The following is a 17,900-nucleotide window of genomic DNA, read 5'->3' as shown; positions in this document are numbered from 1 at the left end:
ATTAACTATCAAAGGAAACTGTTTTTTTCTACTTGCAAATGTATCTTACTCTCCGATTCTAGAATTCGTTTGCCACAGATGCATAACAACACAAGGGTACACAGTAGCATTTGGCATGACAATGCCCCTGGGTGTGATAGATGGGTTTTATATACTTACATGTACAACACAGGCCTTGCTTCCTGACCCCAAACAGCAGCGCCTCGCACACATTACAGTACACAGGGCGGTTAAAGTGCTTAAGACGCCACAAATGTTGTCCATCATCTTTTATATTCTGTTCAGAGAACAAATTAAACAGTGTAGTCAGTGAGAAAAATATTAGAGAAAATGTAGTAAGATTATTAAACGGATATCTATCTGAATTATATGGGGATTCCTTTCTTTTACAGCATTCCTGCTTATTTGACAAGTTTGATGCATAAAATGTAAACATATTACCAATCACTTAATATATGTAAATACCAAACATTCCAGAGCACATAAGTTAGTTTGACTCCATGTACAATGGATGATTGTTCTCATGAACCTAATAAATAGAACACATGATTACAAGGTAAACAATTACAAAATCACATACCGTATATACTCGAGTATAAGTCGACCCGAATATAAGCCGAGGCACCTAATTTTACTACATAAAACTGGGAAAACTTTTTGACTCGAGTATAAGCCTAGGGTGGAAAAGAGCGCTAATTTAAAAACCTAAATGAAAATGACAGGTTCAATCTATGAAATCATTTCTAGCTAGATGACAAGGAACATTCATAAATGATTATAAAATCATTGGGTACAAACTAACTTAAATAAAGGGGTAGGGATATAAATGTATGAACATGGTGGCTGTATTGTTTGTTCACTGTGTGTGTGTGTGTGTGTGTGTGTGTGAGAGAGAGAGAGAGAGAGAGAGATCGCATAAATAAAGAAGCTTTCAATGCATACTGTGCATATGATGCGTTTTTATAGAATATCTTAGCAGCATACAGTTGTTCTATGATAGCAATATCTAGTGTCTCCAAACCTATGTCCGCTTCCACCTGTAGTCAGGAATAACGGCATAGCGGCATCTTTTGGACACTGCCTTCTCCATTCATCTGTCTTGATCTCAGCAGCGGCAGCTCACTATACTGATGTTCCCCACGGCTGACAGACAGGCAGAGAATCCTGTCCGGCCGCTCTGATTGTTTTAACACAATCAGCGCAGGGTGAGATTTTTTGTTACCTACCCGGCAGTGGAACGCATATGCGTTCCAACAACAGGAAGTTCGGCATTTGGAACGCAAGTTTGCGTTCCAAATGCCGAACTTCCTGTTGTTGGAACGCATATGCAGAAGTTGACAGCCAGGGACCGGACACCAGGTAAGTTCACCCGTGTATAAGCCGAGTGCCCTTTTTCAGCATACAAAAGTATGCTGAAAAACTCGGCTTATACACGAGTATATACGGTAATCTAAAGTTATACAGCATAAGGTTAAACCAAATGTCATTAACAATCCTTAAATAACATTAATAAATATGCCTCAATATGAAGTTTTTTTCAAAATTATCCTAAACTTTCCATAGTGGTTATATCAAACCTAAATAGTCCATAATCTATGTAGGATTAACATAATAAATATATCATGGATAGTTTAGGATTATTTTGGAGAAAATGTCATATTGGGACATATTTTATAATGAAATTTATTATCTTACTGTTTTTGTTATGAATATTTTTTACCTTATGCTGATTCATTTTTTCACATTTTTAGATAGTGGCTATGATTATGTGAGTTTGCAATGATCATGTGTTCTGTATATTAGGTTTACTATCTTTAGGAGAATAATCGTCCATTATGCACTGATTTAAGACCAATAATGTGTGCTAAATATTAGCTATAATTAGTGGCTATTAATTATCTTTAGAGTGAGTGCTGATTGTTTTTCCTTAATACTTAATATATTATACTCACCACTTCCATTCCCAACAGCACCAATAGGGGCACTGTGGTGAGTCCCCCTTTCAGCCATTCCTCATAGGAAACCGTCCCATTACCATCATAGTCCACTTGTCTCATCATCTCTTCCAGCATCTGCAGAGTAGGAATACAGTCACTGGTAGCTACTTAATAAATAAAGAATAAGCACGTTATTTTGTCGGGTGTTTGTTACCTATAATATGGGCAGCACAATATATAGTACAGGTTATATTTTCTACTGTAATTCCGTTATATGCATAGTTGAAATTATTATTAAGAAAAAAATTATCTATATGTACTAAAGGGGACCATCACTGAATCCGACTGTTGGCCAACACTGAACACATTGGATGTGCAGCAGTTAGTTTGAACATCTAGAGCTTAACATGTATGGCAAGTTATAAACACTAAAAATAGCTACAACTACATGAATAAAATATAAGAGTATAGCAAATGTGATCTTAGTGAGCCAGGCATACCTGTAATAGCACACAGATAAGCTGCAAGAGCCCAACAGGACTGTAATAGGACTAGAGGAAAATCATAGGCCAACATCTCTTACCGGTTTAAGCTCAGTGATATCCCAGTCCAAGTATTCGGCTACTCTCATCATTTGTGTTATAATCCGATCTACCTCCTATTGTAAATAAAAGAAAAAAACATTTTAACACAAAATGTGTCCTCAAAAATAAAAGCAGTGACTCTCTCAAAGCTAGAAGTTGATATACAATAATAGGGAGAACAAAGTACAGATATAAGGGAACAAAAGAAGGGTCTTTTACATTGTGACTGTTCAGGGCTGTAGGAAATAATGTAATATACCAAAATATAAGAGTATTTCCATCCTCAGGGCTATGGGGCTGAAATGACCCATCACACACATAATACAGATATATATACATAGAAATAAAACCGGCACACACTGTCACTTCATTCATTAGAAGATTTAGTTGGAACAGTTGTCTCAAGTTGCCTAATTACAGGCACACCTCTCACCTCTGGTAATAAGCCTGGCCTTATACTTATATCTTTACCCAATCCTATGTCTCATTTGTTGTTCTATCTTAACCATCCCACACTGACTATTACAGAGGTCCAAAGCCCAAACTCCGTCAGGTACCCCATGGATACACAATAAGTAAATGTATTCAAATAATAATTATGATGAGCATTGTGTTGTGCTAACAAGCTTACATCAGAAAAACAAAGTGATAACAGGGTGCTGCTACATGAAATGTTGTCTCCCAATGACTTGCTATGTATACCCTTTCCACATATCTGAGTCTACCTACTGATAAAGTTGGCACATCCTTGGTGACTACTGATAAAGTTGGCACATCCTTGGTGACTACTGATAAAGTTGGCACATCCTTGGTGCCTACTGATAAAGTTGGCACATCCTTGGTGCCTACTGATAAAGTTGGCACATCCTTGGTGACTACTGATAAAGTTGGCACATCCTTGGTGCCTACTGATAAAGTTGGCACATCCTTGGTGACTACTGATAAAGTTGGCACATCCCTGGTGCCTACTGATAAAGTTGGCACATCCTTGGTGCCTACTGATAAAGTTGGCACATCCTTGGTGACTACTGATATAGTTGGCACATCCTTGGTGACTACGTTGCACACTTTGCCAGATTTTTAGTCACAAAAGAAATTGAAATGATGCCCAAACTTGATGGAACTGGGAACATTTTCCTCTACTGGGTTGACACAAAGTGTGTCCAACACATTTGAGTGGGAGAATACTAATAAACTAACTAAGGAGATGTAAAAAACAAAATTAGGTAGTAATTCCAATAAACTCACAGAACTATCCAGAAGTCCATTGCTGTCTTTATCATACAATTTAAAGGTGACTGTAAAGGAAAAAAGACAAGTCGTTACAACAAACTTAACAGTCCATGTACATCATTTAATGTAAATGTGGGAGAAGTTGGTTTAACGCCTCTGTGGTTCGCCCAGCACGCATCAAGATGCACCAATTCTTCCCATCGGGGGTTGCAAACTTTACTCAGCCATTTTGAGCTTAGTAAATGACCTCTAGAGATTGGTAAAATTGTAACAGTAAAACAAAGCATAGTCTGCTCTAATTATCTAAACCAGCTTCCAAAAATATCTGCACTACTACTTACTAACAGAGAGGTGGCGATCTTCTACTTCACATCTAATCATTCCCACAATAAACAACTATAAAACATGCAAATGTTGACTATCATTAGTAGCGCGTTTTATTATAGTGATCATCAGGAGTAAATAAATATGAGATAAGATGTTTTTGATATTGTATACAGAACAGAGCCAGGGAGCCAGGTATGTAAAATACTGCATTTTTGTCTTCTTCATATGTCAACATGAAGCTGTCTGTTTAATGTGGACTTGTCACCAGGACATATTTCCTCATCTACAGTAGCAGGAAATAACACTTTAGAATGAGGTTATCTGTAATATTGCATTGATTTCACCTATATTATGATCTACCCTCAATGTAAGTCCTAATGTAATAGTTTATGTCTTTATTGAACACATTGATACAGTATTTAAAATCCTTACTGGAAAAAGTATGTGGACCTGTAGGGTGATCAGCCTTACTAAGGGGATATTTTGAGTCACATGAGCAAGTTGAAGACCTCAGAGGAAGAGTTGTGGATGCTCATGAGACTGGAAATGGCTACATAGATCTTCCTCCATCATCCATGGTGAGAAAGATGTAATAATTAACACTATTGTTACAATTCCCAGGAGTGGTCATTAGTTGAGAAACTTGCCTGTAAAGACATTTCCGCTTTAAATCTGCCGTGCAAAGTCACCGAATATCGGCGACTTGCAGAATGCGCAGATTGATACACTTACCCCCTGGGCTGCCAATCACAGCCTGCCTCCACATTTAGGGCTGTGCTTGGGAAAATATTTGGAGGGTTGGTGTTAACGGGTTATTCCAATTCCCTTTATATTATTAAGAAATATTCCAAAACCATACTGGTAGGGTAATTGGTTCCTGACAAATTAACCAGTAATCGTGAGCAAGTATTTGTGTGGTAGAGAAGTTAGATTGTACCAATTAGATTGTTAGAAGTTAGATTGCACCAATGGGACAGGGACTGATGTGAATGATAAAATATTCTCTGTAAAATGCTGTGGAAAATGTAGGTGGCTATATGAAGAAAGGAAAATTACTTAATTAGATAATACTAGTCAGGAATGCAGATAACTTTTATTATTTTAGTAGATGTTTCTTTTTAGTTAGATTTACCTTTTCAGCAGATTTCTCTTCTTTACTTTAACCCTCCCCCATTTGTATTTAAAAGACTTAGTTTTACATGGCGAGTGGGTGCAGTAAGATCAGTACATTTACATGGCCCAGGATTAGGATTATATTAAGTAAAGGTACAATCACCCCTGTCGTTACCACACTTACTGAGATAATGGGCAAGGCTGCCAAAAGAGAGGTACAGGTTATATACATCTGTTTATGGTCCATCAAGTCTAGAGTCTGTTTCCTATATTATGGCAAAAATTGGCATACACTATATTTTAATTATATATATTGTAGCGCTAGGGAAGAGATCATCGAGACAGGTGAAAATCAAGTGTGTACATGCCTTACAGCATATAAATGAAATAGTGTGCAAACAGATCTGCATGCAATGTAGCAGCACGGTTAGCACTTCTGCCTCACAGCACTGGGGTCGTGAGTTCAATTCCTGACCATGGCCTTATCTGTGTGGAGTTTGTATGTTCTCCCCGTGTTTGCATGGGTTTCCTCCCACACTCCAAAAACATACTGGTAGGTTTATTGGCTGTTAACAAAATTGACCCTAGTATGTGTTTATGTCTTTGTGTGTGTGTGTGTGTGTGTGTGTGTGTATGTATGTATGTTAGGGAATTTAGACTGTAATGGTGCTCCAATGGGGCAGGGACTGATGTGAATGAGTTCTCTGTACAGCGCTGCGGAATCAGTGGCGCTATATAAATAAATGATTATGCTGATAAATGTAACTCACTTCTTCAGCTACTAACCTCACCTTCGTTAAACTGCCCTCAAGTGGTAAACAAGAGGGAAGCAGCCAGCCGAATTGAAGATCTTAGATGTCCAATACCTAAGCATTCACCTGACGCTTTGCCAACCACAGCTAATGTTCTCTTTGCCACAGGGAAAGCCATCTGTCTCCACAGATAAAACTTTATTTAACATGTGATTATAACATATTCAGGAGGGTGGCAACAAACATTACTGTGGCATAAGATGGGCGGAAGTGGATCAGGGTCCTATATGACATGTATCGCTCTCCTATAATTCTATATTTGCTCAGCATTGGTGAAGCAATAGAATAAATAAAGGATGCTTACTAATAAAAAGAATGTAAAAACAAGGAAAAAATCATATACTTTACCTGAAAGTAGCACAAAGCTTGATACTGTTCAAAGACAGTAACTCAGGAGACAGATGTTTGAAATGTGTACTGAACAGTGCCAAGTGATATTATGGCTGGCTTCACAGGAAGAAAGATTAGGGAAAGAGAACCGAGGGCCGTATTGTTTACTGAGCCACACAAAATCAATATGAGAGCTTCCCTATAGTACGCTGAAGTGAAATCATTAGAACGTGTTCACTGGGTATATTAAGTTGCTCTAGCCTAAGAACTTCCTGCAAATAGGGAGAGTTGCGACTCATTTACAGTGAGATGTGGCTGTAAGAACATCATTGCATATGTCATTTTAGCAACAGCTGATGTGTATAAACTAGAAGTTTTCTTAAAAGCAACAATTTAATTTAGAACTTTTCATCAGCAACCCAGTGATTCAGTGTGGCCCCCTGAGGTTGTTTGTGTCCTGGGATGTTTTATAGACTCTATAACCTATCTGCATCACAGGCTATGACAACTGTAGACAGCAAGGTCATAATTTAGCACAGCTGTTCGCTGTTCTTTTGTTTCCCTTAAATGCAAAAAAATTGTTCTAATTCTGCTTTTTGGTTCATTTCCACAAATAGTTGCAGATTATAACAAGGACACGTGAGACGTCAGAGCTGGGATTTGCTGTACATTCAGTGAACTTGGGATCATGGTCTTCTGTTTATAGCTAAATGCTTGGCAGTCTGAGGCTTGCTGTGCATATACACCTAAGTGGAGAGGCATGCCGTGGATATACACCTAAGTGGAGAGGCATGCCGTGGATATACACCTAAGTGGAGAGGCATGCTGTGCATATACACCTAAGTGGAGAGGCATGCTGTGCATATACACCTAAGTGGAGAGGCATGCCGTGCATATACACCTAAGTGGAGAGGCTTGCTGTGCATATACACCTAAGTGGAGAGGCTTGCTGTGCATATACACCTAAGTGGAGAGGCTTGCCGTGCATATACACCTAAGTGGAGAGGCATGTCATGCATATACACCTAAGAGGAGAGGCTTGCTGTGCATATACACCTAAGTGGAGAGGCTTGCTGTACATATACACCTAAGTGGAGAGGCATGCCGTGGATATACACCTAAGTGGAGAGGCATGCCGTGGATATACACCTAAGTGGTGAGGCATGCCGTGGATATACACCTAAGTGGAGAGGCATGCCGTGGATATACACCTAAGTGGAGAGGCATGCCGTGGATATACACCTAAGTGGAGAGGCATGCTGTGGATATACACCTAAGTGGAGAGGCATGCTGTGTATATACACCTAAGTGGAGAAGCATGCCGTGGATATACACCTGAGTGGAGAGGCATATCGTGGATATACACCTAAGTGGAGAGGCATGCCGTGGATATACACCTAAGTGGAGAGGCATTCCGTGGATATACACCTAAGTGGAGAGGCATGCCGTGGATATACACCTAAGTGGAGAGGCATGCCGTGGATATACACCTAAGTGGAGAGGCATGCTGTGTCTTAGAATGACATGTAAATGATACAGTGGTCCAGAATGGACATTAATGAATTCCTGAGTGGAAATTAATGAGTGATAAGTGTGATAAGTTAGTGATAATGGATGTGAGAATGTATGAGTGGGGGGGCCGTGGCTTGAACCCTCCCAATGCTGATGGTAGGTTTTGCTTGCTGACGATTATATAGAATAATTCAATTACATAGACTAGAATGTCAACATACAAAATCTCTGACAGCCCCGTAGACCAATCAGTTGTGACTCACTATACTCATCCTCAACAACAAGCATCACATCCATAGAAAAATGTTACTCACACTCAAGTTTATCCTCAGCTGTTCCCCCCTCCAGTAAGGAAAAATAACAGGACACGTCATTCAGGCTGACACGGCTATTTTCTGCAAAGGAAAACATGGAATATGAATCGTGAATACAAGTCACAAGTTAATGGTGGAGAAACCATGCTGGAAGCTTCTGTCTGACTTATGGTTTATGTAAAGTTGATGAAACACCTACAAATTGCTATCATTACAAGAGTAGAAACATTCAATAATTACAGTGTGGTTTTTAAATTGTGTTTGAATTGCTTTCACTTTCCAACTTACTGGAAACTAAAACACTTTGGTTATTATGAGAACACATCTTGTAAATATAATAATCACAAATATACATAATGATGATGAAAACAACTACTTTAAAAGGGACCTGTCATTTCCGAGACAACGTTCTTTGTACATAGTGCCTTGTGCACAATGTATGACATAAGCAGCCTCTGCCCCCCTTGCCCAGGAGGAAGCATGAAATATCTCAGATTCTATATGCAAATGCTGACGACCTAGACAGCAACAATATGTACTGAATCCAAGACTGAAACTTATCAAGTCATAATAGACCACTAAAACCGGTTCTCTCAAGTGGATAATACATCACACTATATAATGTGAATGGCTCTTCTTATGACTGTCCTTTTCGCTACATTGACTGTTTTTCCCCACTCAAAGCATCTCTAACATGTAAAGTAATGATGTCTGTATTACTGTTCGTGTTTTATCCTTGCTGCTGTCCCACTCATTTATTTTTCTGCTTTGTAACGATTACACACTCAGGACAATGCTATCCAGGGAATCAGTAAAACACTGACTTTCATTTTGTTTTACAAAAAAACAACATAAATATTTTGTATTTGCAGTATCACATGGAACATGCATATACCCATGACTTGTATCACTGACATCAAAGGCTTAGATCCCGTTTGTACAAATTAGGAGCTACCTTAGTTGTCAGCAGTCTGCAGTCTGCAATCCTAACCAGTCCTATTAGTGGTGACCATAGACTTCACATTTCCATGCAGATTTTAGATTTAATAAAGCAATAATGATGACTGGCTATATGGGCAGCTGGTTGAACAGGCTTCTTAGGGAAAAAGCAGCTGTTTGTAGGTTAATAATGCTCACTAACAGAATAGATCTTATGAACAAGACACCAGGGGGTAAATGTATCAATGTCCGGATTTTTCAACTCCAGCGAGATCGGCGTCTTCAGTGCTTAAATTTAAAGCGGCGCTGCCTTGTAAAGGGAAGTTTCCCTTTACAAGGCAGCGCCGCTTTAAATTTAAGCGCTGAAGACGCCGATCTCGCTGGAATTGAAGAATCCGGACATTGATACATTTACCCCCAGATCAGAGACACAAACGGTTTGTAAGACTAATTCACCTGCTGTTGATTTGACTAACATGGTGTGAGGTGACTATTACTAGTGTGGAAAAACAGGACTGATGGATTGGTGATTTACATAAGGATGCTCGTGACCCATCAGACAGTGTTGAGTATCTGTCCTTGGTGCTGCTTTAGACATTGTCAGACAGCATGTAGAGGCACTATAATGCACAGTGTCTGTCTCAGGGATTGGGAGTACCCATAGTCAGGAGTGTTACTAGTTTCTCAAGAGGCCTGGGGCGCCCCTCCGCTGTCAAACTAATATACCAGCAATAGCAGTAATTCCTGTATTTTACTTTTAAACTGCAAAAGTTTTATTACATCTTTCACAAATTAAAGGGTACACAAATCAAAATAATTGTTGTAATATTTAAAGCAGTGATAGTATTGACCAGTAATAATCCACTAGTAGATGTCATTCTCTACATGACATTACTACCAGTAGCCTTAATGACTAATAGCGTCAGTAGCAGTAGTGTACAATAATGTCATCAGTTGTAATAACGCCTCCTTCTCTTCCCAATCTGACATGTTGCTTCTCCAGCAGTTGTGCTGTCACAGTTGCACTGTGGCATGTTAATTCATACGACGTGAGGATTGTGCTGTTTGATTCTAATTGGTTACTGTTAAGAGTCCAATCAGAAGCCAGCTGGGGGCAGTACTACTACAGGATGTCATCAACATTCCACTCCTACCAGGAAATACTTTGACTTCCATTATCCAGGAGAGGGAGGAAAACAATAACAAATATAACAAAATAAATATATAATGGGCGTTATGCCACTGTTGCCTGGCTACAGTATGCCTGGCCAATTATTTTACTTAACAGAATTTAGGGGGGATTTAATCGTATAAATGCAGATAACATTATTCTACAAATATATATACACAAGCTGTAACTTTAATTACATGTTACGCTTTGCACATATACGAGTTGCTGCGAGGGTGTCCTGTATGAGTGAACTTGGCCAATGGACACTTTAAAGGGGTGTATATGTGTAGACTAGGGCTGTACAGTGGGTTAGTGGTTAGCACTGCTGCCTCACAGTGCTGAGGTCATGAGTTCGATTCCCTACCATGGCTTTATCTGTGTGGAGTTTGTATGTTCTCCCCGTGTTTGCGTGGGTTTCCTCCCACAATCCAAAAACATACTAGTAGGTTTATTGGCTGCTCTCAAAAGAAATTGACCCTAGTCTCTGTTTCTATGTTTGTGTGTGTGTGTGTGTGTGTGTGTATGTTAGGGAATTTAGACTGTAAGCTCCTATGGGGCAGGAACTGATGTGAGTGAGTTCTCTGTACAGCGCTGTGGAATTAGTGTTGCTATATAAATAAATGATGATGATGACTGAAGGCTGCACCTACCATGAGACAAGGATATTGTCTCAAGCAGCACAAATCATTACTGTAATTTGATTTTATGCTAATCATATACAGAACAATACTGTTGACAAATTATAGTGATATTGCACCAACACAATTGGCATGCCTTTGTTAGGCTAAATTGGTCAAATCTGTTATTCTGTGCTTGGGTCATAAGTGTCATCTTAAACAAACATATGATATTTCAAACTGCTAAATTTGGTGAGTGCCACAATATTGTTCTTTGAATTAGTTTGGTACTGCAGCATTGGAGGCACAAACAGAGATGACAAACGGAGTACATAAATTGCCTAGCTTACTCTCTGGTGAGCAATAGCCGATGACAGCGTATGACATCATCACACGCAAAGACAATGGTGCAATACTATACTCGACCAAGTGCGCTAAATTACTCTTTCTTGCAATTCACAAAAACTCACATCGGGTAATGTTTATTTGCTGTGTGCGATTAATGTTTATGAGCTATAAGGGATATATACACATATAATGTGTATGTGTTTGATTTACACTTGATTTAGTTTGCGTCATTTTAAATTGATGTACATTTAAAAACTGTGTATATAAGCCATATGCGATGCAAGATTAATGTGTAGGTACCTGTACAGATTAACATTGAGTTTAGTATGTATAATAATGATGTGTGAGTGGGTAAGATAGTAAAAAAAAAAAAAAGTAATGGAAGTATTTTTACATTTTAAGGATATTAAAGCTGCGCTATCACTTGGAGTTCTAAAGCCCCGCCCCCTCCCCAGAGCCCTGTGGGCTGTGAGTGAGTGGACGAGTAAGAAGCTGAAATCACAAACATTGCGGCTTCTGATTGGTCCTGTTGCTCACACCGCACTTCTGCAGCCATTTAAAGTGGTGAATGAAAATTTTCACCACTTAAGAGTGTAGTATATCTTTAAGATTAGTATCGGGTGGGTAACGCCCAGCTATAATCTCAGGCAGTATTATGTATAGGGTATAACAATATAAAAGATATAGCATTATAAAAATACTATATTATAGTATACTATACTATGCTAATAAAAACCCATTTCATACAGTTTGTCAAAAAAGACACATCTTTCATCAACAATATACAGAAGGAAAAATCCTATGCATCTGACATTAAACCTACCCTTTGACCCATCTGTCTGATTTTCTTCTCCATCCCCATTAGGTACTGCCTGGAAAGACATGAAGAGCCGCTTGCAGAGATCTGGAGATATATCATCTGCATCCAGGTATGTTATCATGAAACGCTTAAAGTCCTCAAAATCTATTGACTGGGAATAAAAAAAAAAGCTAAGTTTTAGGTACATATTGGCATATAAATCACACCTTTATGATACAGGCAGCTCAGGGAGAAAGGAAACAGTATGCACTAGGCAGTAAAATCTACATTTGTATCCATTCTCTATTTTCTGGAAGCAGCAGGGAGTCACTTTGGATTTGTGGCTTTCTTAAAAGCAGTAAAAATAAAATGAGCATTAGAGATTTCATGCTAATCCTTACAAAAAGCACTGCAATACCACATTTTCTACCTTTACTTCTAACCCACCTAACTCCCATTATAAATGTGTTGATAATTGTACAATATGCATACTAAAAGAGTGTTGACTATATTGACAGCTGTCAAATGGTCCCAGGTTTTGAAGTTATGTCTCTGAAATTTTTGGAGCTCCCCCCCCAAAAAAACATCACCTGTTTTTTTATGACTCTTTCGTATGTGATGTTACATGCACACTCATATATACATACATATATACTAGTACTAGTTGTGTGTGATGTTACATGCACACTCATATATACATACATATATACTAGTACTAGTTGTGTGTGATGTTACATGCACACTCATATATACATACATATATACTAGTACTAGTTGTGTGTGATGTTACATGCACACTCATATATACATACATATATACTAGTACTAGTTGTATGTGATGTTCCCTTTTATTCTCATTGTTTGTATAGAGCTGTAGAAAGCTTAGTTGTTATATAAACAAAAGTAAGTTATACATAGCAGTGTATTATTGTTTGCAGTTATTTACAATTCAAGTATGGCTGAGGAGTGCCTAGAATAATAGCCAAGATTTAAAGGGCAGAAACAGAGGGCACAGCGTACTGAAAAATAAGTTAGCACAGAAGATCCTGTGTACAGACAAGATAAAACTTCAAACAGACACAAAATAAGGTTTGTATGGAAAACTATTTCTTAGTTCTCCTTCTAAGAGCGCAGTTATATTCTAGGAAAATATCCTGATGTAAAAATATGCCTTTAAAGCCATATCACAACCAATCTGTGCAGTTATATACTTAAAATTGCAAAAGAATAGAAATCTGCAAGATATCTCACCTCTTCAGCTAGATGATGGCTTGAGGTGCCCTCTCCGTAAACCTGCAGCACATCTTGAACCTTTTTGGTACTGTCTAAAGACAAAAGAGCATTTGATTTGAGCATGTAAATTTGTGGCACTATCTCTTCCAGTTCTCACTGTCTAGGACCTCTAAGGATCAGAAGACACTGAGCCTGAAGGTCTGAAAATGAAGATGGCATAGGAGATGTTTACTCACAATCAATGTACTTCTGCAGTTGGGTGAACTCCTCTGGGCTCAAGATTGCCCACTCCTTGTTCTCCTGGCTCATTCTGGCTCTGCGACAACCCTGCGGCAACACAGCAAAAGGAGGCAAGCTGATCCAAAGCAAGGAAGGGAAGACAGATAATGAGAGAGAGCGCTGCCTGGGGATGAATGGGGTGTGATTCTGGCTGAAACCTTGGATTACATATTAGCTGATCTAACACATTCTCCCCGAGTTTTCCAGAGCCACTATGCTGCTGTAATAATGAGACAGAGACAGATTGAGTGGCAGTGTGACAGAAAGAGAGAGGGGGAGGCAAGAAGGGGATGGAGAGCAGATACAGCCTGGGGTACACACTAACTGTGTCATATGAGGCAATAAATGGACACTGACAAGATAAGACAGGAAGGGGTAAATTAAGTGGCTGAGAAAAGATACACAAAATAAGAAATTCCAGGTGAGAGCATTTAATAACTGTTCGAGAAACAAGAAGACGGAGAGAGGGAGATCCAGCAGTGACTGGTGGGTGTAGTGCAGAAAGGAGGAGATTTAAAGACAGAGTAAAGGTAAGAAAGAATACCAAGCACAGACCACAGAGACAGCCTGAAACTCTGACAGCTACATAACAATTCTACATTCACTGCAAAGCAATGTCCACTGACAATTAGTAGTTCTTATCCTCCCTCTCCTCTTAAAGAATATAATATACACAATGTAATTTCGTATGACCGGCTAAAAGCCACTTCTAAAGGGAATCCCAGGACTGAGGTTAGTCACATGAACTGTAATCTGAGAAAAATGTCCTAATCATTAGGATGCAATGAGCAAGGTCCTGCACTGATATCCGTGTACCCCAGCTCTCAGTAATATAAGTCTCTCCAGACACTGATAGAAAATAAGAGTAAGCAGATCTCTCCAGAGAGAATTAATTCTATTTAAAATCAGATATTTGATTTCCATAAGTATCGTGTCTGAGCATGCTGACCTAGCAGACAAAGTAGCCTCTATTTTAAGATAACAACAATTCCTCTCCACAGGATGCACAGGACTATTCTCTTAGTTTCATGTAAGCCGAGATCAGCCAGAGACTGCAGTATATTCCTAATAAAATGGAACAACTGCCCACTCTCACTACAACAGGTCCAGCTCAACTTCATCCAGTCTTCTGTATTATGTCCTAGGTGAACTCTCTGCACAAATTGAACAGCAGCAAATTTCCTTCTGCGTGATCATAAAAATCAAGTCATGTTCCTAAAACCACTTATTTATAAAAGATGGCAGCAGAGGGAAGTAATTACTATATCACATTTGTAGCATTAGAGGGTTAAACCATTCTCTTTTATTGGCATCGATTTAAATATTTAATGCAACTTTCCTGAGTATTTTCAAAACAACAGAAAGATCTGATTTTCAAAGTATTTCAACTTCACTTCCGCCTTTACTGTTCAGTGAAGCCATAATGTGATTATAAGAGCAGCTTTTAAGGTCAATAGGCAGAAACAGCTAATGTCAAGGCAGCTCTATTAGACAGAATTTTCATACGTAATCTTTCCATCCAAGAATGGAAATTAGATTTGCACTATAAAATAACTGCTGCAAATGACTGAACTTCATGGGACCTGGTACTTTCAGAGAGGAAAGCTTGATAATCAACATACTTACAAAACAGATGATGAACATGCATTAGTAAACATTTGTTTTAGCACCTCAACAGTACACTGATAGCTGCTCTCACGACTCTTTTATACTACATAATCTACTTTCACTGTACACAGACGGGTCGTGATTTCACACTACTCGGTAGCACTCTTTCATCAAAGAAAACGGAACTAAGGGAGTGCAAAAATAACCAGATATGTGGGTATCTCTGTAGGGAGAGGGGATAATGTAGGGGTCTTACTTGAGAAATCTCTTTCATCAAGTTCTTTAGTGCAATGCTGCTATACTCTGATCTGTAACGGCTGGTAATCAGGGCGTGTGACAAGTTGTGGTCCCTGGTATAGTAATGTGTGATATATATTCAATGTTGACTGTTATTGTAGTAGTAGGTAAGTAGTACGCCTTAGTTATGGGTGACATTTCTTGGGGATAACTTTCTATATTAATCATGCTACACATTTAGGGTAAAAGAAAATTGGGGAAATGGGTCTGAATTAATTGCCAGTGACGGGTAAAAAAAATGGGGCTATGGGGATGACCTATGCAAACTGGTAGTGGTTAGCAGACTGGATGTCTGAAGCTGACCTAGACAAATGTCTTGCCCTATCTGCCCAAACATGTGATATATACAATACACATTGCAAAAGCCTTTGACCATTCATATATAACTCCAGTCTATAACTGCTCACACAGTTCCAGTCTGGTGCTCCCACATTCTTAATTTAACAGCCCTTACCCTTAAACCCTTTTACAATAACAATCTGCAAAAAGTAAACACTGAACAAGGCCAAAGGCATAAGAGCAAGCAGCCTTAAATACATGGAGGGTAGGTATTGGGCATCCTACATTCACATACAATGATCAGCGACAATATTAAAACCACCTGCTTAATATTGTGAGGGTCTCCCTCGTACCACCAAGACAACTCGGACTCGTCAAGGCATGGACAAGACCTCTGAAGGTGTCCTGTGGTATCTGGCACCAAGACGTTAGCAGCAGATCATTTAAGTCCTGTAAGTTGCGAGGTGGGGCCTCCATGGCTCGGACTTGTTTTTCCAGCACATCCACAGATAATCCATACCACAACAACCCACCACGGCCCGCGCTCCACGGCTATGGAAATATAAGTATTACCTATTCCTTGTCCAGGCCATCCTGGTGGAGAGATAAGAACCGACTCAGACATCGTTCACACCAGCCAATGTAGAATTTCCAGACCAAGTGATAATTTTTAGAAGACGCCAGTTTCCTGGCCTTAATCATTGTCTGGATGACCCTGTCAGAGAAACCTTTTCTGTGGGGAATCAGGGCCTCAGCTGCCAAAGCCAGCCGTACTAAGTCCTGATGAAAGAATGAACACAGGCTCAGAAGATCTTCCCTGAGAGGAAGTCTCCAGGGAGGCTCTATCGCCATGCCGAGAAGATCAGTGTACCAGGATCTTCTCGGCCAGTCTGGTGCCAGCAGAATCACCGGGACCACTTCCCTCTTGGCCTCTTTTTAGCACCCGAGGTAACATAGGAATCGGAGGAAAGATATATATCAGCTGGTATTTCCAGGGATGCCTGCAGATCCTTGATATGGCACAATACCAGACCACCTTGTGGCTCATCCGAGAGGCCATCATGTTAACACCACCTGTCCACAATCTGGGTAAACACCTCTGGGTGAAGGGACCATTCTCCTGGATGAATGGCATGGCCATTTAAGTAGTCGGCTTCCCAGTTGTCCACCCCTGGGATAAAGACCGATTTGGCCTGGACATGCACCGCCCAGTGCATGATCCTGGCATCTTCCTTCATGGAAAGGGAACATCTGGTCCCCCTTTGGTGGTTGATATATGCTACCGCTGTGGCGTTGTCGGACTGGACCCAAATGGATCTGTTGCTCAGTAAAAACTTTGCCTGCCCGTAGCTCGAGAACATTGCTTGGCAGCCTTGCCTGCTTCCGGGTCCAAAGCCCCTGAAGACGGAGGTTTAATGTCACCGCACCCCAGCCATGTAGGCTGGGATCTGTAGTTAATATGGTCCAGTCCTACACCAAGAAAGGGGCCCCCAAATTGCATTTCCTCGCCTGTAGCCACCACAAGAGACTGATGGCTCATTGGTGGCAAACGGAAACACTGTATCACCAAATAAGGATTGTACCTCGACCACCTTGCGAGTATCTCATTGTGGAAGGCCTGTGAGTGGAAAAAAGCAAACTGCACCGCTTAAAAAAAAAACCACCATTTGCCCCATAAGTTTCATGCACTGAAGGAGGGAAACGTGCTTGAGAGATAACAAGGTTTTTGCCTGCTGTTGAACAGCCCAAATTTTGTCCTCGGACAAAAAAACCCTTTGACACGTGGTGTTGAATAGGAGACCGAGTAAAACCATGCTCTGGGTAGGGAAAAGGCTGGACTTTTTGAAATGTATGACCAATCCGTGCTACTGCAGCGTCTCCGTTGTCAAATGCAAGTGGGACCAAAGAAGAGAGGCAGAAATAGCTTTGATCAGAAGATCATCGAGTTACGGTAGAAAAGTCACCAACTTCTGCTGTAGAAGCGCAGCCATGACTGTCATTAATTTTGTAAATACTTGCGGTGCAATCGGGCAGACCAAAGGGTAGGGCTCAGAGCTGGTAATGGGATGCGTCCACCGCAAAACTGAGAAGGTTGTGGTGGCCTTCCCATATTGGGAAGTGAAGGTATGCATCCTTGATATTCAAGGAACACCGCTAGCTCTAAAACT

The 17,900-nt window shown here is 40.0% G+C and overlaps 1 protein-coding gene across 3 annotated transcripts in view; it reads right to left on the bottom strand.

Moving 5' to 3' along the window:
• The window catches only part of DGKA (diacylglycerol kinase alpha), a 109,253-nt gene that overhangs the window by 19,861 nt on the left and 71,492 nt on the right, over positions 1 to 17,900 (bottom strand). For 2 of the 3 annotated variants that reach the window (XM_075199545.1, XM_075199547.1), the window contains exons 3-10: positions 13,506 to 13,596; positions 13,288 to 13,361; positions 12,061 to 12,208; positions 8,163 to 8,243; positions 3,770 to 3,819; positions 2,521 to 2,595; positions 1,953 to 2,072; positions 160 to 277 (exon numbers count right to left, since the gene is read on the bottom strand). In XM_075199545.1, the coding sequence (XP_075055646.1) occupies positions 160 to 277; positions 1,953 to 2,072; positions 2,521 to 2,595; positions 3,770 to 3,819; positions 8,163 to 8,243; positions 12,061 to 12,208; positions 13,288 to 13,361; positions 13,506 to 13,578 (739 nt within the window). In that variant the 5' untranslated portion in view covers positions 13,579 to 13,596. Of the gene's footprint in view, positions 1 to 159; positions 278 to 1,952; positions 2,073 to 2,520; positions 2,596 to 3,769; positions 3,820 to 8,162; positions 8,244 to 12,060; positions 12,209 to 13,287; positions 13,362 to 13,505; positions 13,625 to 17,900 lie in introns of all 3 variants that reach the window. The other variant, XM_075199546.1, reaches the window with a different exon arrangement.

Source organism: Mixophyes fleayi, chromosome 2, assembly GCF_038048845.1.
Source record: "Mixophyes fleayi isolate aMixFle1 chromosome 2, aMixFle1.hap1, whole genome shotgun sequence".
NCBI lineage: Eukaryota > Metazoa > Chordata > Amphibia > Anura > Limnodynastidae > Mixophyes > Mixophyes fleayi.
This window is presented reverse-complemented; position numbering and strand designations above follow the sequence as displayed.